This window comes from Panthera pardus, unplaced genomic scaffold (genome assembly GCF_024362965.1).
Source record: "Panthera pardus isolate Hobbes unplaced genomic scaffold, ASM2436296v1 HiC_scaffold_25, whole genome shotgun sequence".
Taxonomy (NCBI): Eukaryota; Metazoa; Chordata; class Mammalia; order Carnivora; family Felidae; genus Panthera; species Panthera pardus.
In genome coordinates this window covers 672,084-695,067 of record NW_026526821.1, presented here as the reverse complement: position 1 = coordinate 695,067, position 22,984 = coordinate 672,084, and the positions used below count along the sequence as shown (strand labels likewise).

Below are 22,984 nucleotides of genomic sequence, written 5' to 3'. Positions count from 1 at the left end.
CAGGCTTGTGAGGTTTTTGGGGATAAAGGGATCTCTGCACAGGGCCGTGGGTCTGGGCTAGGGGGTCCTGAGTGAGGCTGTTGCCCCCTGTCCAGAGGCAGAGGGCCCAGAGTGCTGGCATTCTCTTCGTTCTCTGGGATGGGATTCTGCCAGCTGGTCTGAGGGGGGTCAGAGTGCCCCCCCGTTGCCCGACACCCACTAATGTGTGGGGGCTTGAGGCCACAGCCTCAAGGAGAAGGTTGCGGCTGGTGAGGGGCCCTTGGGAGGCACTGCCAATGAAGCAGAAGGCTCTGGCGGGGTGGGTTGGAAGCCTGAGAGGCGGTGTTCAGCCCAGGGCTTGGTGGCCACGGGACCGCCCAGTTCCCGTGCCGTGCCTGTCACCTTACCAGCGCAGGCCCACCTCCTCATGGGTGGAGACCACGTGAGCTAGGCTGCTGGAGCAGGTGCTGGCTTGCTGCACACACCCACCAAGTAGTAGTGTCTACATCCCACGCGGGGGCTACGGCAGGAGCAGCGGCAGCAGAGGGTTGAGTGGCTGCGTGTCGAGATGTGGGGAGATGTGGGGCGATGCGCTGGCAGGAAGTGGGTGGGGAGCTCCGCTGAGGTCTGCACAAGGGCACCTCTGAAGGTGCCCAAGCCGTTGGGCCTGCTCCAGCCGGGGCCGAGGAGGAGCTACCGTGCGCAGGGCCTTGGTAAGTGCCTGTTCCCGGCCTCTAACCCGACTGGAACCCCAGACCCCTTGGTGGCCTCCTGGGGGCGGCTGAGGGCTGGGGTCTGGGAGGACTAGGCCCTACCAGATTGGGGCACTGGGGCCAGGTTAGCCAGCCTGGACCCTCTTGCGCGGTGAGCCCACTCCCTGGGTCTGGGCAGACTGGTCCCCGTCTCCAGAGACACCCCACCCCCTGTCTCTGTGCTACGAAGGGGTTGTGCTGACTGCGGGATAGACCTGCACCCCAGCAGCTCTAGGATCCCAGGAAGCAGACAGATCCGATGACGGGGACAGTCGGAAGGGAGAGAGAGCCAGGGAGAAACGGGGTGGGGGTGGTCAGGGGCCAAAGCAACTTCCCCCTGCCTGCTGACCCCTCCCCTGCCTTTCCAGCCTTTCAGGGGGCCAAGCTCTGCAGTAGATGGCTAGGGGGGCATCACCTGCGTCTGTGGCCTGTGCCTTGGGGGGCCAAAGGCGTGACCTCAGGGCCTCCCCGGGTCCCAGGCTTAGACTATGGTGAGCAGAGCAGGCCCTTGGCTTGGTCGCAGCTCCCCTGCCCCTCCTCACTGGCCATGTTCAGCTACCACTTGGGTCATCCACACCGACTTAGGTACTCGTGAGGCCGAGCAGAGCACATCTCCTCGCATGTCACCAGGGGCCCCCAGCCAGAGTTAGGAAGGTGGCTGCTGGGGCTTCGTCCTCCATGCTTCTGCAGGAAGGAGGGGCTGTGGAGTCTTGGGGTTTCCTGTGTGCTGAGTCAGAGCACCCAAGGGGGAGGGGACTGCCCAGCAGCTTGAGGTGCAAAAGTAGGTAGGGCTCCCAGGTATGTGCCCGGTCCGTCAGTCAGCCCCCAGCATCCCTGTCTTCTTGCCCCAGGCCTAGCTGTGGCTTCACAGGATGGGGCCACAGGTGCCCTCGGCCCCTCCTGTCCTCTGGGTCCTAGGGTGCCTTGCCTTGTTCCTCTGGCTGTGGACACTGTGCACAGCCTGCCACAGGTATGTTCATCCCTGGCCCGGGTTTGGTGTGGGGTAGGGCTCCAGGCGGGTCTGGCTCTGCACGAGCCTCCCTACTAGACCTTGGGCCAGAGGCTGGCACCTCAGTCCCCCGTCTCCGCCTCCCTGGCCTGATGAGCCCCTTGCCCCTAGGAAGCGGGTGCAGAGGTCGCGGGCCGGGCCCCAGGGCTGTGTGATGCCAGTGGAAGTGGTGAGTGCCGGGTTGTCCCCCGGGGCCAGGGTGGGGCCAACACAGGACCCACCAGCCTTCCTTGTCCCCAGTCACTGCTGAGACAACACCACCTCTGCTCCCTCAGCAAGTCGGACACCAGACTGCATGAGCTGCACCGGGGGCCAAAAAGCTGCAGGGGTGAGCCAAGCAGGGAGAGGCAGACGGGGCTGCGGGGGGGGTGGGACTTGCATCCTTAGGCTGCTCCCAGGCTACCCAAACAGCCCCCCATCCCCAAGTGACCTCTGTCTTGACCCCACCCCTAGCCCCTCGGCCTGCCAGCGTGGATATCCTGCACCCGCGATGGCTGGAAGTGCCCAGAGGCACCAGCGGACCTCTGACAGCCTTCTCACACCGGGAACTGCCCCGGGCGACGCCTGCTGCCACCTTGCCCTCCATCTGCCCCGAGGCCACCTATTCCAATGTGGGGCTGGCTGCCCGCCCTGTGGTGTGGGCAGGGGCACGGCTGACCAGCAGCCATGCCAGGCCCGGGCCTGAGGCCGGACCCAGGGTGGCTGAGTATGCCTGTATCCAGAAGCTCGAGGGAACAGATCAAGGCCCCCGAAGCCTCAGGCAGTGGAAGGCCGAGGTGACCCCAGCTGTTCAGGTAAAGTAGAGTGGACGGGGTAGGGTGGGGGGGGGGAGTGCTTGGTGATGTTGACCCTTCCCTGAGTGGGCTTCCTCTCTCCAGGTGGACATCCTGTACTCCAGGGTTAAGAAGCCTAAGAAGAGGGACCTGGGACCTGCCACAGATCAGATGGACCCCAAGGGCAGAGGAGAAATTCCGGCTCTGGGAAGTGACCAGGCCTACGAGACCCTCCCACTCAGGGGCCTAGGCATGGATGATGGCCTCCCAGACAATGTGTACGAGACTATCCAGGAGATGGGGGCCCCTGAGCACCCGGAGCCCTCTGGCTGTAGCTATTAGCATAAGAAAAGAGGACAGAGGCAGGGCATGGGGGCTCCCTGCTTCCCCAGTTTCAGCCCAGAGAGGGGCATCCAACCCCCATCTGCCTTGAACAACCAAGTATAGACGGTCCTCCTTCCAAAGTAGTGCCCAACGCCTATTCCCTGCCCCTCCCCCCACAGCTGGCAGCGCAAAGTTCAGATCCCAAGGCTTCTAGCCTGTGAGGTCCCTGGGGGTCCTGGCCCCCATGGCGTTTTGGCCTTTCCCAAGATCTTAATAAACACCCAGCACAGGATGAATACAGCCGTGCCTCGCAGTCTGCTCTTCTTGAAGACCGGGAAGGTTGTCGGGGATTGTCTAGGAGGACCCTCCTGCCTGGGGTGCCTGGGCCCTGTCACCTGAAGCTGTGCTTGGCTGGTCAGTTTCAGAAGACGGTGTGGTGAAGGGAGGCAAACCCCAGGAGTGGCGGTCCCCAAGCTCATTTGGTCTCAGCGGGGGTTGCAGCCGGCCCTCAAGCTGGCCGCCCCAGGGTGGGACTTGGACCCTGAACACTAGAGAGGGCCTCGCCACGCAGCCCCTGGGGTTACATAAGGTGTGGGGGTAGGTGGGCAGTCGTGCGTTAAAGAATAACCTGGTCCCGGGAAGCCCGCCAAGGAGACGCGGCCCCTTCCCCGGATCTGGCAACTCCGCGCGCGGGCACACCCGCGAGTAAGCCGGCCCTCCCCGGCGGCGGGGTCCCGCTGGCACCTGGAGCTCCGCAGGGGCGAGGGGCCGGCGGGGGCTCGAGGTGCCGCGCGAGCCGGGCCCTTTCCCCAGGCCGCGCGGGAGCGGCCGGCTCGGGGGCCGGGCCTCGGAGCACAAGCCAATGGGAGCGCGGCTGGCCCCGGCCGCCGGCCGCCTCGGAATGTTGATACAGCGCGAGAGCCAATGGGCGTGCGCCGGGGGCGGGGGCCGCGGGGCGGGGCGCGCGAGCCGCGCGAAGGGGGCGTGGCCGGCCGGCAGCCTCCCGGCCGCGCGGCGCGGGCGGCGGCCGATTGAGGGCGGGGGTCGGCGGCCCGGCCAGCCCGGCCCGGCCCGGCCCGGGGCCGTGTCCTGAGCGTCCGCCCTCGCCGCTGCAGCCTCGGCACCCGGCCGGCCGGCCGGCCATGGAGGCCGAGCGCCCTCCGGTGCCCGTTCCGGGCTGCGGGCGCCCCCCGCCCCGTGCCGCCGGCCGGGACCCCCGCGGCCTCGCCCATGTCGGTGCCCGCGCCGCCGCAGGTACCGGGCGCCGGAGGGCGGGGCGCCGACAAAACTCCCTCGCTGCAAAGATGGCGTCGGGGCCGCACAAACTTTGGGCCCCCGGGGGCGGGGCGGCGGGGGCGGCCGCGTAGGTCCTCGCGTGTCCGCGGGCCTGGCAGTGCGGGGCTGCCCGGGAGCTCTTCCCGCCGCGCCGGGCCGGGGGCGGGGCCGGGGGCGGGGCCGCGCTGTTCCCACCGGCCGCGGCCGGTTTGGGGGGCGGGTGCGGAGCGGATCCGGGGTGGGGGCTGGGAAACACCGCCCCGCGCGAGCCACCGCCCCCGCTGAGCCTGCCCCTTCCGCAGGGCCCTGCCGTGGGCGGCGGCTTTGCGGGCTTGGAGTTCGCGCTGCCTCAGGAGCCAGAGCCGCGGGCGGCGGACCTGGGGGTCCCGGGGACGTGGGCGGGGGCGGGAGGAGCGGCGGGGCCCCCGACGCCGTCGGCGCACATCCCGGTGCCAGCGCAGAGGTGAGCCAGGGTCCCGCGCGCCAGGCCGAGGTGGGCGTGCGCACACGTGCGCTGGCGTGTGCAGGGGTGGTGGGTGGGGCGCGGGCACGTGCCTTTTTGAACCCCACCCTGCGGCGGGGCTCTTGGTGGAGGACAGGTCTGGGCCCCGATCTGGACTTTGTGTCCCCCTCCCCAGCTCTCCAGCCCTGGAAGAGTTGAGCACAAGTTAGCAATATATAGCGCTCCTTGTGCCCCCCAAGCTCTGGGGCCAGAGCTCAGGGCTGGGAGGGGGCCCCTGTCAATCTGTGCAGTAGAGGCTGCCAGGCTGGCGTGAGGTTGACGGTGCAGGAATCCCAGGGCTTCTGACTGCCGGCTCCTACCCTGCCTGAAACCCTCCTGGGTGCCCCACACCCGGGGCCGGCTTCTCAGGTAGAGGCGGGCTCTGGCCTGGCCTGTTGGGGCCTGGGGACTCTCTGCTTGCGCTTGGAGCCCAGTCTGCCCTAGCTGCTGCCGACTGCTGGCTGCTCCCTCCCCTCCAGGCCTGGCATGGGCCTGCAGCTGCTGTTGCACAACCCTGGTTAATGTGTGATTTGGGGGAGGAGGGCTGGCTTTGGCCTGGCCTGGTTGGGGGGAGGCGGCGCTCAGACCCCCGTGCAGCTCCAGGCCCTGAAGAAGTCACTGTGGAACAAAGCCCAGGCTGCAGAGAACTCAGACTTTGGGGAGACCCCAGCCCAGGCCATGTTCCCAGAGGTTCCTGGAGATCTGGGGCTCTGTAACCTGAGCTGGGGGGTGGAGATGGGCCTCCGGCCCAGTGCCTGGAGGGAGGGAGCGGGCGCCTGATTGCGCGCTTGTGCACACACACGTGTGCGTGCATGCACGCGTGCGCAGTGCCAGGAGAGATGCCTGAAGTATTTGCTGGATGCCACCCGCGTCTCTTCCAGAGACCCCCCAGGAAAGTCCCGGCTGGACGAGGTCATGGCTGCGGCAGCCCTCACCAGTCTGTCCACCAGCACCCTCCTTCTGGGGGCCCCAGCTGCAGCCTGTAGCCCAGGTGAGACCTGGACACCCGGCCTGGGTAGGGAGGCAGGACCACTGTCTTTCCAGGACACCGTAGTTGCCTCCCCCTTGGGGCAAGCAGTCGCCCTTGGCCTGGAAGACCACTTTGTGAATAGACCTCTCCAGGCCCGAAATAGACCTCAGGATCCCCAGTGCCTCTCACTGAGGCCAAAGCCAGTGTCACAGGTGTGCGGGCCTCTCTGATCCGTTTCCACCTGGCGGGCTGGGCATCCCCACACAGGATGTCTCTGCTTCTCCTTCCCTGTGCTGCGCCAGCTTCTCCCGGCCACCGCCTTCCCGCCAAGCTCACCAGTGAACAGGCGAACAGGTGGAGGCCCAGAGTTAAGGGCCCTGCGGCGGCGGGTTCCGTGGAGCAGGCTGAGCCCGCTAAAAGCCCTAACACGGGTGCTGGTGTGTCCCCACAGAGCCTGGCTTGGAGCCCTGGAAGGAGGCCCTGGTGCGGCCACTGGGCAGCTGCGGCAGCAGCGGAGACTGGGGGCTGGGACCTGGCCAGTGACCGGTCCTCTCCGTCTATCCCTTCACCCCCACTGCCCTCCGAGGCAGCCCATTTCCTATTCGGGGAACCTGCCCCAAAGAAGAGAAAGGTGAGCCTGAGGCAGCCCTCAGGGCAGGGTGGACGTGGTGGCCACGCCTGACCACCAGCCCCTGTCGCCCAGAGCTCCGTGCGGGTCCTGTTCCAGTGTCTGTGGAAGCGGTGTGGGAAAGTGCTGAGCACGGCCTCCGGGATGCAGAGACACATCCGCCTGGTGCACCTGGGGTGCGATGGGGCTGGCCGGTGGGGGCGGGGCAGCCCCCCGTAGCCCAGTGCTTCAGCTTCCCCCCCCCCACCCCCCACCCCCCCGGCCGTGTCCCCAGCAGGCGGCAGGCAGAGCCTGAGCAGAGCGACGGGGAGGAGGACTTCTACTACACAGAGTTGGACGTTGGCATGGATGTGCTGGCAGACGGGCTGTCCGGCCTGTCTCCAGCGTCCCCCGCGGCCTCCGTGCCCCCCGCCTCCCCCCGCCTGGAGCTGCCAGAGCCTCGGACCCTGTCCAGCCTGCTGCACCCCGCTGGCCCTGCCCCCGGTTCCGGTGCTGAGCCCCGCGGCACCCCGCGAGGGCGCGCCGAGGGTGACGACGCCTACCAGGTGGGTGAGGCCGCAGGCAGCAGCTCGGGGTGAGTCTCGGGGTGCTCGGGACGGGGGAGAGGACACGCCTGTGTCTCCTCTCAGGGCTGCCTGGCCCCCCACCCGCCCGGAGCCACAGCCGACCCGCCGTCAGGACCTGTGTGCCAACCCCGCCCTCCAGACTCGGCGCCAGCCCAAGGTGCGTGCGTGTGGAGGGGCCAGGGCAGGCCTCGGGCGGAGGCTCCCAGCCCCGCATCAGCCCCCGTCTCCTCTGTGTCCCCCCAGGAAGCCCCGAGGTGATGCCAAGAAGTGCCGGAAGGTGTATGGCATGGATCACAGGCACCTGTGGTGCACAGCCTGCCGCTGGAAGAAGGCGTGCCAGCGCTTCCTGGACTGAGCCCCCCCATCCCGCCCCCCCGCCCCCCACCCCCATGCCAGCGCTCCCTGGACTGAGCCCCCCCCATCCCGCCCCCCGCCCCGCCCCCATGCCAGCGCTCCCTGGACTGAGCCCCGCCATGGCCCCTGCACCCCCCCCACCTCTCTGTGCCCGTGCTCCCTGCCCCCACCCCCACCTGCACTTCCTGGACTGAGCCCCCCACCCACCCCCATGCCCCACACCGTGCTGCTGCCTGCTGTCCAGGACTTTTTAAAGGAAAAAATAAGCTACCCCCGACTCCCCAGCCTGGGGCTTCTCCCAGCTGCAGGGTCTACTTTTTAACAGTGGGGGAAGTTGGTGACCCTGGACCCCCAGAGGTTGGGGGGGAGGGGTTCTTGCCACTCAAAGTGCCTCTGAAGAAACCAGCCTTTTGCACTAAAGCCAACCTCACGGCCGTCCCCCTGGCCCGGGGTCCCTGGGGGTGGCTGCCCTCCCTGCCCTGAGTCAGCCCGTGGACTTGTCAGGGCGCTGAGGCCGAACTTCAGGGCCGCGTGGGGGCCAGTCTGTGATGCGCCCTGAGGGGAGGGGGCCTCCTGCCTGCACTTAACCTGATGGTTCCAGGGCCCGGGGGCTGACCTTCGTCTCCTGTTTGTGAAGCTCAGGTGTCTCGAGTCTGGGCCATACCAGGCGAGGAGAAAAATTAAAGATTTGGGGTTTTTCCAGAAACTGTGTCTGCCTCCTGGGGGAAGGATGCGGAACCGGGACCCTGCCACAGGCAGGGGTGGGGGGCCAGCCCCAGACCACCAAGGGCTGGGGGGCAGGGGCAGTCACTCTGGCCACCTCCACCCAGGCTGAGGCCAGAGGAGGGGACACCGTGAAACACTCATGAGGCGTCTGCTTGAGCAGCAATTTCCCAGTTTATTGAAAGTGGAAGCTTTGCAAGAATGTCTAAGCTAACCCCGTCACAGAAAGGAACCCACAGGCAGGCCCGGAGCTCGCCGAGGCGGACAAGAATCGCAAGACCGCTAGAGAGGGCGCGCTGTCCGCCTGCCCTGTGGCCGCAGACGGTAGCGGCTGGACCCGTTACCAAAGTCTCTGCCCCCCCCTCCCCCAGAGAATGAAACACGTCTCCGATACAAACACAGGTTTATGATGATTAATATAGAGTCGATAGAATATAGATCATCCCCAAGGGGAAAAAAAAAACACAACAGTTTTTCAAACACTGCCCTTTTTTGTCTGTTTTGTTTTTGTTGACAGGTTGAAAGCATGTTGAAAAAATAAATATTTAAGAAAAGCACACACAGCACCCTCACTACAAGTAGTTCTGAAAGGGCCACGTACAAAACACAATATAGGAGCTAAAAAAGAAAAACAACCATGAAGTATGGCTTTCTTAAGCGTTGCACACGTCACAGGATGAGCGAAAATAAGATTATCTTTCATAATATTGCAAAAAGTTCCAGTTTTTGCATTTTCTCAGAGTTTTCTTTTTTAAAAAGGAAGATGTGCAAAGTTGGAAGCAGCAGCTGTGTCTCTCGAGTCGAGGTCCCTATTGAGTCCTGGCAGTGTTCTGACTGTTCCCCACAACCCAGAGTCCAAATGTACAACCCGGTCAGGATCCAGAGCTTGATGCAAAAGTCATACGGGTTCCCTGCCCACCCCCCCCCCCCCCCAAAGAACTCCCCACTCAACGGACTGCATTTTCCACTTTGGTGTTGCAAACACCAAAATACACACAAGACACAAACGGAAAAGTACAAAACGTGAAATGTAATCTACACATTTTTTCCTCTTCATAAAAAAATATTTATTAGTTTAAACATCGATTTAAAAAAAAACCAGTCACGTAAAAAAACCCTTCGTTACACGTCTTTTCCCTCCACGCCTCCTGAGAGGTGACGGGTTCATCCCCGACGGCGGACAACCGCGGAGAGCTGAGGTTGCCACGCAGCAAACGCCTGGGGAGCTCGGGCAGAGCGGGGCCCTCGGTCGTCCGGTACAGTATTGGTTTTAAGGAAGAAGATGCCCCGTGGCACTGACAGCGAGCCCCCCAAAAGGCCAGCAAGGGCGGTCCAGAGCGGGGAGCGAGCGGGTCAGAAAGAGCGAGGTGTCCTGAGTGCGGAGGCACAGGTGGCCCGGGGTGCGGGCAGGACGGCCCGAGCGGGAAGGGGGGGGGGGCGGTAAGAAACCCAGAGACACTGTTGGTAGCAAAGGTCTGGTTTCCAAATACATTTATAAGAAAATCAGTCTGTGTAGAAAAGGGATCATAAAGTCGGGGAGGTACGCGGTTCTGAGGGCTCCGTGAGGGCTGCAGCCCGGGCCTCACCGGTGAGAGGCAGGAAGGGAAGTGTGTCCCAGAGCCCCTGCGCTGGCCTTGCCCACCGTGGGCGGGTGGGCAAGCAGGGCAGCCGGAGAGGGCTCGGTCACCGCGCGGTCACCACGCGGGACAGGAGTGCAGGAGGCCGGATGACAGCTCTGTGCAGGCCCTCTAACTGATGGGTACTCGGCTGACTGTATTTAAGACAAACACAGAAGTTGTGACCCCCCCTCCCCCCGCAGGGCTTCCTGCCAGCCCTGGTCCCCAGCACCCCCAACAGCAGCCTGGGCCCAAAGTGCTCCCGGCCACCATTGGAACCGAAGTTAGGGTCTTGTGGCATTTCCCTTTTTCCACCTGGAAAGAATATATGCGACGCAATGAAAAACCTGGTAAAAGCTTAGAGTCTGTGGAAAAAGAGAAAATAAAACCACCGTCTGCAACGGGGGCTCCAGCTGAGCACCCAGGGGAGTCTTTACGTGGCCTGAGTCTTGCCCAAGCCCGAGCCACGTGGGTGCGAGACGGAATGTCTTAGTGGTGAAGTGTCGTCAGGAACAGCTTTAACGAGGGAGAAGACAGACCAGTGTGTGTCCTGCGGCCCAGGGGAGGCTCCTCACAGCCAGGCCTGGCTTTCCACCCAGAAAATTAATAAAGAGGCGGGAGCGCATCTAAAGAGACCACGAGAGGCCGGGAAAGACGACTCTGTTTCGTCAGGTGAGAAAATAATGCCAAACAAAGTATTTTTACGTAACTGCCTCAGGAAGGCTCTGACTACTTGAAAAGTTTGCTTACCCACGCGGGGACGTGCGAGCAGCACTAGGCAGCCAGGAACACTGCCTCCAGTGTTAGCAGCAACAAGGCAAGGGCACTCGGGAGGGTCAGGAGGACTGGCCCAGGCAGGGAGGACGGCAGAGCCCAGGGGATGAGGCCGCCCCCGGGCTCCCCGAGGAAGTGCACGCAGAACAAAGAGCCCAGGCCCCCAAAAGGACCCAAGTGGCCAGGCGCGGGGAGCGCTGAGCCCTGCACCAGAGGAGCGTGGCACGTCGGTGGCCCATCGGTCCCCACCTGGCTGCCTCTGCCGGAAGATAGCACCTGGGGGTCCCCGGCCCCAGTGGGGGGCTTCTGCAGCTGTTTTATGTTAAGCACCAAAGCCCAGAGGCGGGAGGGCCACGGGCTTTCTGTACACCAGACCTGGGCTCCGCGGGCGGCCACAACAGCGGCAAGAGACTGCGGCGGTGGCCGCAGGCAGTGACCAGGCTGCTGAGAAGAGGGGAGCAGAGCAGGGGGCAGGGGGAGACTCCACACTGGACATCGGGCGTGGGCAAAACCTCCCTTAGCATCTCTTGGGCCTGTGGCCTTGGGGACCACGCTCACAACCGGGACCAGTGCTGACCTCGACCTGGCCATCGGGCTACGGTGTATCCCGAGGCCAGACTGGCCGCACGGGCTCCCTCGACGCCCTATCTACATGTACCTGCTGGGGATCCTCTATCTGTCCCCACAGACACGTCGGACTGTGTGCTCTCCTGGGCTCAACCCCACCCCGTGTCCCCCAACATGCCGTTCGGTTCCAGAGCCCTTACTTCCTGGGGTCATGCCTGCCTGTGAGCCTCAGGGTGGTGTGTGTGTGTGTGTCTGGGGGGCGGGAACAGAATAATGGGGGAGGAAGGGGGTCAGCATGGCCTGGCCGCAGGCAGGACACACACACACACACACACACACACACACACGCACACACAGGAGAGGGTGGTGCCGTGCCACCCCAGCCCGGCGCCTAGGAGATCCAGAAGTCCTTGTCCGGTGCCCCTGGGGGGCTGCCAGGACCCCGCGGAGAGTCCTCGTCCCCCTTCTCGGCCGCCAGCAGCGCGTCCTCGTGGGCCAGGCCCACCTCGTCCTCGTCCTCACACAGCTCCTCCTCGCCCTCCCCCCGCGGGTCGTCGGGATCTTCCAGGTAGGGCCCGTCGCCAGGGAACAGCTCGGGGGAGCCCTCAGTGCCGCCGCCGTCCAGGGGACCGGCCACACCGCGGCCTGCGCAGTCGGCACAGACACCGTGGCGCCGGGAGCCGTGCTTGATGCCCACGCTGGCGGCTGACATGAACACCCGACTGCACAACTTGCACACGTACTTCTTGTCCTTGCTGTGGACCTGTGGAGGGATGGGCGGTCAGTGCAGGAGGGCGGAGAATGCAATTTTAATTCTTCATATTTTTCTGAATTCTCCAGTGTTCTAGAGCAATCGAGTAAATACTGTTCCTGCAATAAATACACCACCAGTGGCATGATGGTGGAAGAGGGTTTGCCAAGCTGTGTCCTTCCTTCGCAGTCGGAGCGGCCCCTGACTGATGGGTCACTGTCCTGGGGGCTGCACCCTCTGAAGGGACCCCTTCACGAGTCCCGGGCTAAGGGCCCCTCCACCCCCCAACTCAGTGGCACCACAGACTGACACGAGCAGTCCACCTTCCCCGTCAAACCCGTCCACAAATCCCAACCATGAAGACCACTGTGTCCCCAGGCACGGGGAAAGCTGGGCCCACACGTTCTGATTCTAGAAATGGAGCATGAAACGACTTGGTCCCCGGGGCCCTCCTGCACCTTCTCTGTTGTGTCTTAAACCCAGGCTTCCTCAACACTCTCACAACAGAAACTGTGTTCTGAGAGCAGGCTGGGCAGTGGGGGGGGGGGGGGGGCAGGGCCCACTGAAGCCCCTCAAAACCTGGGGCTCCCACGCGGGGAACTGAGGGCTGTGCCAGGACACCCAGGAGCGACAAAGGCGTCTCAGGGAGCCACTCGGCCAGCACCAGATGGCCCGGCACCTGTCCTAACAAACAAACGGAAGCAAGGGAAAGAGAGAGGATGCGGGCACCATGGCAACCCGTGGCTCCCGGCTGGTGGCAAGCAGCTCCTGAGACCTCACCGTCCGGACCACCCCTGGCCAGCCCGCCGCCAGCCCCTCTGTCTGCTGAGCGGGCACCGGCGTCTGCACAGAAGGGCCGCCGCGGGACAAGGTGGCATAGGGCGCCCCTACTGCCACCTGCTGTCAGCAGGGCTTCAGCCTCCTTGGGGTCGGGGGCCCCCGGCAAATTAAAGGGGAAGATCCAGATTCTCTTCTCAGAAAAAAGCAAGCCCAAAACATCGGTGGGTACGTGTTCAGGGATTTACGACCCTCCCTGAAGCCCAAACACAAACCCAGCATGGCAACCTGGCCCATCCAAGGTAGCAGCCACACTGAGCCTCAAACGGGATGGATGCTTCCTAAAGCGATGACGTGGTTTTGCTAAAGAAAGACGGAGTAACCCGGCAGCGACAGCCCTCCAGCACTTCCGCGTGGCGGGACACCACTCATCTCTTGACCGGGAGCAGCGTGGGCAGCGGGGCGCACGCTCCCCTAAGTTGCCGTACACGGTCTGCCAACGTGACCCCTGTGCTCTCAGGGTGGACTCTGGGAGATGAGCCAAACGAGACACAGGGCAGTTCCGGGGCCCGTGCCGTCCAGCCAGCCTGTGGCTGCCGGCCCCACGGACCTGCCCCCGGGTCCAGGACTGCCGCTTTCCCGCTCCGCTCGACCCCATCTGGGGAGACACTGCAGGATGGGGTCACGGGCGACCCTCAGTCAGATGGGCTGGGCGCATCCGCCCTCAGGACTGTCTCCCCTCCCGCTTTGCCGCCTGACCTCACGGGAGCTTCTCCAGGGTGTCCTCACCCCCACATAAGTGCCCCCCGCTGGGCTGGGAAGGATGCCCCTTGCAGGGGGCCAAATGGAGGATCCAAGGAGAGTAAATCTGGACGTGACCCCAAAGTGAGCCAGAGCCCCCCACTCGCCCCACGGACGGACGTGCACGGCAAAAGACCCCGCTCATCCACGTGGCTCACCCCGCCAGCAGCCAGGCCTGAGACTCTCACCTTGCCACCTGCTGCCCTTGTGCTAGGGCACACCCAGGTCACCCTCACCACTGCCAACACAGTCCCCCCACACCTCCTGGGGGGGGGGGGAGGTCTGCTCCCGATGTCATCAGATCAGCATGACGTAGGGCTCCAGCCAAGTCTGTGCACCTCGCAGGTGACTCTCAACACCTCTGAGACCCCCAAACTCGCGACGTCGCCCCAGCGCCCTCTCCCTGCGCCCCCATGGCACACGCTGGGGGCTCTGGGCACCTGACAACCCAGGGCGGCCTGGAGCTGTAGTCTCACGATCTAATGGCTGCAAGCTCCAGGTGGCCCCACCCTCAGCCCTGAACTCCACCGTGTCCAAGGAAGACTGCACACTGCGGGGAACCTTGTGGTCCACCCCGCCCCCACGGTTCATCACCCACAAGAGTCCCTTGTCCTGTGTCTTTTGGCGAATCTGCCTCCCTGTTTCAAGATGACCTTCTCCTATCACTTCCTGCCAAGCAAATCCATCCGTTCGGCATCTGCTCCCTGGCAACTGCCAGCTAAGGGCGCCCACAAGACAGGTAACCAAACGTCTTACGAGGCCACGGGGGGAGCAGAGGCCGGGTCTCACCACCACTCGGAGCCCAGGCACAGAGGAAGGGACCTCACGGTGGGACCCACGGGGCCAGGGGAGGTCCTGGCAGGGGGAGGAAGCACTTGCCAAGGCCAGGCTGAGGGCTGGGGCTGGGGGTGATGTGGCCCCTGCCCTCAGCACCCCGACCCTGGGTGGGGTTCAAGGTGGTGTGTCCCCCGTCACTCGGGCACCCCACATCACCTTCCCGCACACCTCAGCCCCCCACAGTGTGCCCTGGCCAAACCCGTGCGGAACCCGGACCCCGCCCAGAACCCGGCCCAGCCCCACCCCCGACCCCGCCCCGGACCCCGCCCCGGACCCCGCCCAGGACCCCCCGCGCGCGCTCACCAGCGTGTGCCGCTTCATGTGCTCGCGCCGCGTGAACTTCTTGCCGCAGATCTCGCAGGGGTAGGGCCGCTCGCCCGTGTGGGAGCGCATGTGCCGCTTGAGAATGCACTGGTGCATGGCCGAGAAGCTGCAGTACGGGCACTTGAACTTCTTCCTGATCACCGTGAACTCGTTGACTGAAAGACAGCAGACCAGCCGGTCAGCGTGCAGCCCACCGGCCCCAGCAAGGCCCTGGCCCCTGCAGACTGCCCCCAAGCACCCCCGGCGCCCGGCCCCTGCCAAGGGCTCTTCCAGGAGGTCTGGTGTCAGAGGTGCTGGGAGGGCCGGGGCCAAAGGTCAGAGGCCTTTTTCAAGGCTTCCGCTTTTTTAAGAAAGAGACCTTCTCAGACACAGCCAGTATCTTACCCATCAGCATCCGATACCCCGTGGTGTCCACATGCAGAATCGTAACGAAGACACAGGTATAAAGACAGGAAGCCAGAGGACGGCCCCCAGCCCGCAGTGCTGCTCACGGCCACAGGCGGATGGTGCCCAGCAGGCAGTCGGGCAGAGCCACTCTGTCCAAACATCTGCAGGCCGGTGGCATTGCATTTTGTGCCCAGAGGAAAGGAGCCTGCCTGAGCAGCTAGTGGACAGAGCCAAGGGAGACGCCTGGGCCAGCCCCAAATGTGCCACAGCGGCCGGGGGGGCGGGGGGGGCTCCTCCCGCCCACCCTTATTTCCACACTTCAGAGAATGACGCCATGGGCCCCACGGGGGTCACCCCTGTGGCCAGCTTAAGCACATGGCTGGGGCCACACTCCACGCCAGGATGTGGCCATACCCTCAGAATCATCTCATTCCACATTCCAGGTGGCCTCTTGGTCAAGAATGTCAAGGGGGTTGGGGTCCCTGGTCCCACAGTGGGGTCCTCAGTGTGCAGGGCTCCACTGGGCACTGGGCAGCTTATCCTGAGTGGTGCCCTTGGCGACGGGGACCCACAGACACCACAGTGACCCCGTCTGGAACACACATTAACCTAAAGACGTCCTGAAGACAGATTTCACTGGGATTGCTGGGAGCAGCCAGATCTTGGGATCTCATTTCCTGCTGTGAAAGGTGGACATCTGTCTGGATGCAGCTTCCTGGGCCCTCGCATCGCCTTACACTCTGGAGGGCACTTGCCCGACTGCACACCAGCACCGGCACCCAGAAGACAGACCAAGGGTAACAACGGTCAAGACCAAAGGTGGGCTGCTGGAATGAACCCCAGCAGGGGTGTGGACACCGTCAGCTGGCAGTCTTCCTCCACACCCTCAGACCCCTGCCAAATGTCCAAGTGTGGCAGGTGCTGACCCCACTCACAGCTGCCCCTGGAGGTGCCCAGGAGGCAGATAAGAAAACCGGCACCCCAGAGTAACGTAGCCCAAGACAGCAGGACCCAGGAAAGCTAAGGCGACTCAGACCCTGGGCCCCTCCTGCTGGAGGGGACCAGCCAGCCTGCCAGAAGCGTGGGCCACCCACCGGGCCGCCCAGAGGCAGGGACCCTCCCTGCCATCTCCGTGAGCCCTGCCCCATGGCCCCAACTCCATTCTGCTGTTCACACCTCAGCCCTGGGCGTGTCGCCATGGAAATGACGCTGGCTGAGCTGTGCAGAGCAGAAACCGCGGACGCACCGGCCCCTGCACTGGCCTGCTTCGAGCTGGGCCTCACTCCCACACCTCTGTTCCTAGGATATGACCACTTCGGTGTGGGGGAATGCTGCTTCTCTCTCTGCTCTTTTTTTTTTTTTTTAAACATTTATCCATTTTTGAGAGTGAGAGAGACAGAGCATGAGCAGGGGAGGGGCAGAGAGAGAGGGAGACACAGAATCCCAGGCAGCTGCAGGCTCCGAGCTGTCAGCACAGAGCCCGACGCGGGGCTTGAACTCATGGACTGCGAGATCATGACCTGAGCTGAAGTTGGATGCTTAACCGACTGAGACACCCAGGCGCCCCTGCTCTTTCTTAAGTTGGCTCTACGCCCAATGTGGGGCTTGAACTCACGACCCCAAGATCAAGAGTTGGGGTGCTCGGCCGACTGCACCAAGCAGGGGCCGCAAAGTAGCCTCTGCTCTTTTTTAAGTGTTTCTCTCAAGAACCCTTAAAAGGCATCTAAAAAATCAAGTGACCCAGGTTTCTGTATTTTCCAGTGAGACCATCCACCCACCACGTGCCTGAGAGCTGAGGACCCCGGGGCTTCTCGACACCCCTCGGAGAGCCGATCCCTACAGGGACACACTCCCAGGGAGACTTTACCCCCACTCAGGCCATCACGGCCCCTACACTAAGCCACGTGGACTTCATCACAGCTCACGGCCAACGCCACCGCGGAGCCTTGCTGCCGGCTCGCCTCACGGTTTCTGTGCCCGTGGAAAGGGTGCCAAGCCCCCACCGTGCCTCTCAGAAATCTCAATCCCGTCCAAAGAAGTAAAGCATTTTCCTAAACTTAGGAGCTTTTAACATGCATTTGCTTGCACACACGCACACGTGGGGGGGGGGGGGAGGCGGGAGCTGGGGACAGGAGGGAAGGTGCAGCCGGGGGAAGGGGTGACGCCAGAATGCTGCAGAGAACATGACAGCCAGCAGGAGACAGGGAAAACCACCAGTAACCCATCCCACAAGGTGGCCTCAGCTGACACCTGTCTTTGGAGTCCCCTTTCTACGCATAAACATATTGTTAAGTCACAGAACTGGAATCGTCACGTACCGTCATACAGAACTGCTTCAGACAGAAGCTGCGTGCCGGCCTGGGTCAGCCCCAACTCACGGTGACCACCTTCCCATGCTATGCTTTCCAGTGGCAGTTTCACACACGTTTGTTTGTCTGTGTGACTGAGCCCATGAGGCCCCCGCGAGAGGTCCGCGCATCTGAACACCTGCCCAGGGTGTGCCCTGAGGAGGAGCACGGGGACCGGCTCCCCCAGCCCCGGCCCCGGCCCCGCGGCCAGGAGCCCCGAGGCCAAGCGGGCGTGACGGCGGTCACCACAACTGCTGGGCGAGCGGCCACGGGCTGGGGAAGAGAGCTGCAGGCGGGTTTCTGGGCTGTTGAGAGGGCAGCCTGCGGGCCCAGCGGCCTCTTCAGCCGAGAGGAGCCGCCCTTCCTAAGGGAGGGCCCGGAGGAAGGGGGCTGCCGGGTGCCGCTGGGGCTCTGGTCCCCAGGGCGGGGGGCTCCGGCACCCCCCACGGCAGGACCCGGGACACGGGGACGCACACTAGGAGCTCTGAGCTGTGGGGGACGTCTGTCTGGCCGTGCCGGTCACACGTGGCACAAGTGGTCTCATCTGCCTCTGCAGGCCCGGCCGCCCCGTCAGTCAGTGGACTCTGGGAGGGAAAGGGAGACGAAGTGAACTTTTATGTTATTTTATTTAAAACCACCTTTTTTTTGAGAATGTGTTTAGTCATAGCTTCTATAAACACGACAGTTAAAATGCTGAATTACATATTCCAGCCTTCTGTATTTAACAACTCAGACGAACATGTGAAAAAAATTTCTCCGTGCGGAAGTGCATTTTTCCCTAGAAAAACAATTTAGCTCACACAGGCACGGGAGTGAGTAAGGCTCCCCTTCAGGGCCCCTCCCCGGGAACGCAGCCCCCGTGCGGCTACGGGACGCTTGAAACATCCTCTGAAGTCACCCTGTCCCAGCACGTTTTGGTGTTTTCTTAGTTTCCTGTCTCGGCCAGAACACAACACCACAAGCTGGGCAGCTTTAAAGCAACAGAAATCTACCGTCTCCCGGCGTGGAAGTCAGAGTCCGAGGTCCAGGCAGGGCAGGGCCGCTGCCTCTGGGGGCTCCAGGCGGTCCAGGCGTCCTGGGCCTGAGGTCACGTCCTCCCCTTCTCTGTCTCCCTCACGTGGCTCCTTCTCTGTGGGTCTCCTCTCTGTCTCTTCCAAGGACACTTGTCACTGGACTTAGCTCCAACGTGGACATTCCAAGATGACCTCATTTAATTACCTCTGCAAAGACCCTTTTTCCCAAACAGGGTCACACTCAGAGGTTCCGGGTTTTAGGACATGGACACAGCTTATGCGGTGGCGGGGGGGGGGGGGGCACCATTCAAGCCACTCATTTAGTGGCCGGCACCGTAAGCACGGAGGGAAATGTTCATTGGCTGTCGTGACCGAAATAACTTACTCTTGGAAAGAACCTAACACTTCTAGGACCTGTGATTTACAGTCTGTGTATCTTAGAAAAACTTTCAGCATCACACAGCGTCCTTCTCATAGACACTAATAAAGCCCTAAGAGGCCAATGATGAAAGAGCAATTGAAATAAACGAAAGAGCGCAGATACCATTAAATTGGAACAGACGCTCTGCCCATCTGTCCCCAAAACTGAACCCTCTGGCCTGGGACCAAGCATGCCAGCAAAATAGCAAGCTTCAGTGATCAAGGAGCAGGGCTTCAGAAGCTGGCACCAGCTTGACTAGAATAAATTCAGTGACATTCGACTATGATTTTACAGAAGTGTATCTACGAGGACACTGCTCGGCAAGCACCACTGCCCCCCTGCCCCCCGTCCTGGACCTCCCCGGCTCCGTGCGGGGCCGCAGGAGGATCGGATCTGTCACAAGGATCCGCCATTCAAGCGAACATTCCACGACTATTTCGTGATATCATCAGAGACTCCAAGGAACCGCTAGTACGACAAATGGAGTGGGCAGGTTGCAGACAGGTGCACAGGGGAAGTTTCTCCAGAAGAGCACGCGAGTCTACCCATATTGCCGTCTGGATTTTTTAGCCTACCTCTGATGACAATTTCCAAGAGACTCCACTTCATGTGAACCCCACTTTGCTTTCCTGTTTACAAATTTATTGGGCTATCGATTATTTTGTGTTAGAATAGAGTGAAGCTATGCTATGTCCAAATTATCTTTGAAAGCTTCCTAACCTTACATGAAGTGCTCGTACCTGAACTGTACGGCTCAGTGAATCTTGACCGACGTCCGCACCCACGTGACCACCATGTACGTCAGGACTCTGCACGTCCGCAGCACCCTGAAGGTGCCCCTGGTCCCCTCCTAGTCAATGTCCCCCCATAGGCAATGACCGTTCTGCCCTCCGTCACCATACGTTTGCTTCAGGGTGGGATCGCACACTCGGGCCCGGCGTTATTCTCGTAACATAGTCTGCAACAGTCACCACATCGCTGCCTGGAGCTGGGCTGTTCTTGTTTGTTGCTGCATAGTATTCCATGGTATGACCACATGACCACGCACCCATCTTACAGCTGAAGGATATCCGACCTGAGGACAGTGGTGCTCAGACGGCTCTCATACATGCCTCCTGCTGAACAGGGCTCTCCCTTCTGTTGGACATAAACCCGAGACAGGAATGCCTGGGCCACAGGGTACTTGGACGTTCCATCTTGGTAGATACCAAGAGGTGTTTCACGTGGCTGTGCCAATTTATGTTCCCTCCAGCCGCACATGAGTATCCCAGCTGCCGCATCTTCCCAGAGACCAGGCATCGCCGATCTGTCGGTCTCTGCGCTCCTGCCCCTGGTGGCCCAGGCGCCACACATCTCCCATCCACTGGAGACACCGAGCCCACCGGTGAAGTGCTTGTTCAAGTCTTCTCATGGATTTGCCAAGTTGCCTCTTTCTTAGATTTTTAAAGTTTCACGTATTCTGAATGTGACTCTTTTGTCAGATATATTTATGGCAAACATTTTCTCTACTCTGTGACTGGCCTTTTACTCCCTTTAAGATACTGTTAGTGGACAAATTAATAAACTTAATGAAGTCCATTTTTTCAGACTTTTATTATTAGTGATTTTTATGAACTGCTTAAGAAATTACCACCATGATCAGAAGCTATTCTCTCCTAGGGCTTCTTCTAGAAACCTGTTACTTTTTATAATCAGGCTTATGATCCATCCCAAATTAACTTTTGTGCTTGGCCTGAGGCAGAAATCAGGATCCATTTTCCTCCTCGACATCCGGTCCCCTGAGAACCACGCACGACATCCAATTCACTGAAAACCACATACGACATCTGGTCCCCTGAGAACCACGCACGACATCCGATTCACTGAGAACCACGCACGACATCCGATTCACTGAGAACCACGCACGGCATCTGATCACCGAGAACCCCGTACGACATCCGGTCCACTGAGAGCCACGCACGATATCCGGTCCCCTGAGAACCACAGACTGGAAAGAACGGCGGGGGCGCCCCCACCCATGTCAGGGTCTGAGCCAGACTCCGCTCCGCGGTCGGCTTGTCCGTGGATCACTGCAGCTCTGTAATCCTCGCGTCCACGAGCTCTCCTTCTGCAAGAGGCAGCCTCCACTGTGTCCACACTCCTTCTCTCCTGGACTCTGGTGCGTGCACATCTGGGGTCCTGGGGTAGCCCCTCCGGGGTTGGCCGATTCCAGGAGATAATAAATAACTTTCCTCCAGCTAAGCCTTTCACATGCGAGCCAACTCTCCCACTGCCTCACCCAGCACCACACAACCAGCCCCCGCGAGCCACTAAAGTCAGTCAAACTGGCCATCCTGAGCCTGCCGGCTCTCTCCCACGTTTGGTCCCATTGGTCCCGAGGAGGCCACAGTCAGGGCTCCTTCCCCGGCTGACCTGGTGCATCCGGGTCTGATAAGAGTGTTTTCTAAGGAATTTGAGCGTCCCCCCCCCCAACTTGTCAAATGTGTTGGCATAAAACTGTTCACAGTATTTTATTATTGTCTAATGTCCACAGGATCTTAGCGGTGATCTTTCCAACACCTTTTATTTACAATTAGCACTGCCTTCTATTTGTGCTGATCACTGTTGATAGGAGTTCATTAGCTTTATTGATCTTTTCAACACACCGATGTTCCGTTTTGTTCACTTTCCCACTGGATGTCGGATTTCTAGTTCACTGGGTTTAATTTGCTATTCTTTTTCTCATTTCTTGACCCCAAATTCGCCTCAGTGCAGCTACAGGCATGAGGTCCCCTCATGCATCGTGTCAGTCCTGATGGCTTCTATTTTCATTATCACCTGGTGGAAAATAGTTTATAATTTCCATTGTGACCTATTCTTGGACTTGGGGATTATTTAGAAGTATGTTGTTTGCTTTCCCAACATTTAGGGGATGCTCCAGTACCTTTTTGCTGTTATTTATTTATTTGTCAATTTAATTTCACTGAGGTCAGAGAACACGCTACGATTCCAGTCCTTCGGTTCTGAGACCTGCGCCGTAGCCACACTTACCCTTCGACTCTGTTCATGCCTCAGGTGCACTGGGAAGAGTCTGCGCCTGTTGCGTGTGAATTCAGATCGGCTACTCGTGCTGTTACAGGTGGCGCATCCCCGGACTGGCGTGGGAGACGCCTAACCCAGCAGCAAGTCGAATCCAGCGATAGATGAAACACACACCTTGACCAGGTGGATTTACTACAGAGATTCACGGTTCGTGTAACATCTGAAAGCTGTTCAGATCTCTGTCCTCCCTCACACTTGTCCGCTGTCCTGTCGATCACTGAGAAGACGTGCCAAAATCCCTGACTCTGACGTGGGCTCGTCTTACTCCTTTGACGGCGTTCGACTTTTACTTCCTCTGTTTTTTATTTTGAGAGGGAGAGAGACAGGGACAGAGACAGAGAGACAGAGAGAGAGAGAGCGGTAGGGAGGGCAGAGGGGGTGAGAGAGAGAATCCCGAGCAGGCTCCACCTCAGGGCAGAGCCCGACGTGGGGCTCGATCTCATGACCCTGAGACCATGACCTGAGCCGAAATCAAGAGTCAACCGCTCAACAGACTGAGCCACCCAGGCACCCCTCCTTCCTATCCTTTAATACTAAATACATGCACTTAGGGTTGTCACATTTCCTACAGAATTGACTCTTTCATCATCCTGGAATGTCTCTTGAGTAATAGTTCTTCAGTTTACTTTGACATTAAGATTAAAGATTTCCTTTAGGGGTTTCCTTGGTTTATCTTATTTATCGCTTTGCTTTAATGCTTTTTGTGTGCTTATCTATGACTTATGTCACCTACAAACAGTACACTTTTTTAAAGCAGATTTTTTCATCTTTTTATTGGAGTCTTTAGTCTATGGGTCATGACAGGCACAGCGGGGTGAAACCTATCATCTTAATTTGTGTGGTTATTTGTGTGGTTCTTCTGTCCTTTATGTGTTTTGTTCCTTTATGCCTCCTTGCCTGCCTTATTTCAAATGAATCAAGTTTTATTCCATTTTTTTCTCTTCATAAGCCTTTAGCTGTACTTTACCACTTTTGCCATTATTTACATGACTTCAAGAAGAATCCAAGACCCACTCAAGCTCATTTATCCCGGACCCTTTGTGCTGTTAATGTCATGCATTCGACTCCAATTCCCGTTTAAAACCCTGGAAGAAACTATAAATGTTGTTTTAAACAACCGAGATGCGTTTGCAGCACTCACGTGGTCAATTCTGTGGGTCGCCTGCCAAGGGCCACCCTCCAGCCAGCGTGGGGTCAGCCGGCAGTGAACTCTCGGGTCGGTTTGTGTGTTTGGACAACAACATCTTCACGCGGCCCCGATCGGTGAAGGGCATCTCTGTGGGCACATCAGAGGGCAGGCTCCCCGCGGTACTGGTAGGTGTCGCTGTGCCAAAGAGTCGACATCAGTTGTTGCTCCCCCGAAAGGGGAGACTTTTCTTCACCGGCTGCTTTTTTAAAAAATTTTTTTCTCAACGTGTATTTATTATTGAGA

At 60.4% G+C, this 22,984-nt stretch overlaps 3 protein-coding genes across 11 annotated transcripts in view; 2 read left to right on the top strand and 1 right to left on the bottom strand.

Moving 5' to 3' along the window:
• The first annotated feature begins 122 nt into the window (after positions 1-122).
• LIME1 (Lck interacting transmembrane adaptor 1) lies at positions 123-3,134 on the top strand. Of its 5 annotated transcripts, XM_019426283.2 has the most exons (6): positions 585-692; positions 1,583-1,701; positions 1,852-1,909; positions 1,981-2,068; positions 2,194-2,534; positions 2,619-3,134. In XM_019426283.2, exons 2-6 carry the CDS (start codon positions 1,604-1,606, stop codon positions 2,853-2,855), a joined length of 822 nt encoding a protein of 273 aa, XP_019281828.1. In that variant the 5' UTR covers positions 585-692; positions 1,583-1,603; the 3' UTR covers positions 2,856-3,134. The 5 variants fall into 5 exon arrangements, with proteins under 5 accessions (XP_019281826.2, XP_019281827.2, XP_019281829.2 ...); XM_019426281.2 differs by lacking the exon at positions 1,852-1,909 and having other exon boundaries at positions 123-692; XM_019426282.2 differs by lacking the exon at positions 1,981-2,068 and having other exon boundaries at positions 123-692.
• A 727-nt stretch (positions 3,135-3,861) lies between these two features.
• Positions 3,862-7,190, top strand: SLC2A4RG (SLC2A4 regulator). Its single transcript, XM_053890006.1, is given in 14 exon segments — positions 3,862-4,051; positions 4,053-4,091; positions 4,415-4,575; positions 5,496-5,605; positions 6,036-6,106; positions 6,108-6,215; positions 6,288-6,388; positions 6,487-6,676; positions 6,678-6,731; positions 6,734-6,757; positions 6,842-6,853; positions 6,855-6,881; positions 6,883-6,935; positions 7,022-7,190. Coding segments are annotated over 14 exon segments (1,134 nt in total). The 5' UTR covers positions 3,862-3,979; the 3' UTR covers positions 7,134-7,190.
• An 822-nt stretch (positions 7,191-8,012) lies between these two features.
• Positions 8,013-22,984, bottom strand: part of ZBTB46 (zinc finger and BTB domain containing 46) — a 68,032-nt gene continuing 53,060 nt past the window's right edge. For all 5 annotated transcript variants that reach the window (XM_053889996.1, XM_053889997.1, XM_053889995.1 and 2 more), the window contains 2 exons: positions 14,282-14,457; positions 8,013-11,575 (listed from right to left, as the gene is read on the bottom strand). In XM_053889996.1, coding sequence (XP_053745971.1) covers positions 11,204-11,575; positions 14,282-14,457 — 548 coding nt within the window. In that variant the 3' untranslated portion in view covers positions 8,013-11,203. The remainder of the gene's footprint in view (positions 11,576-14,281; positions 14,458-22,984) is intronic.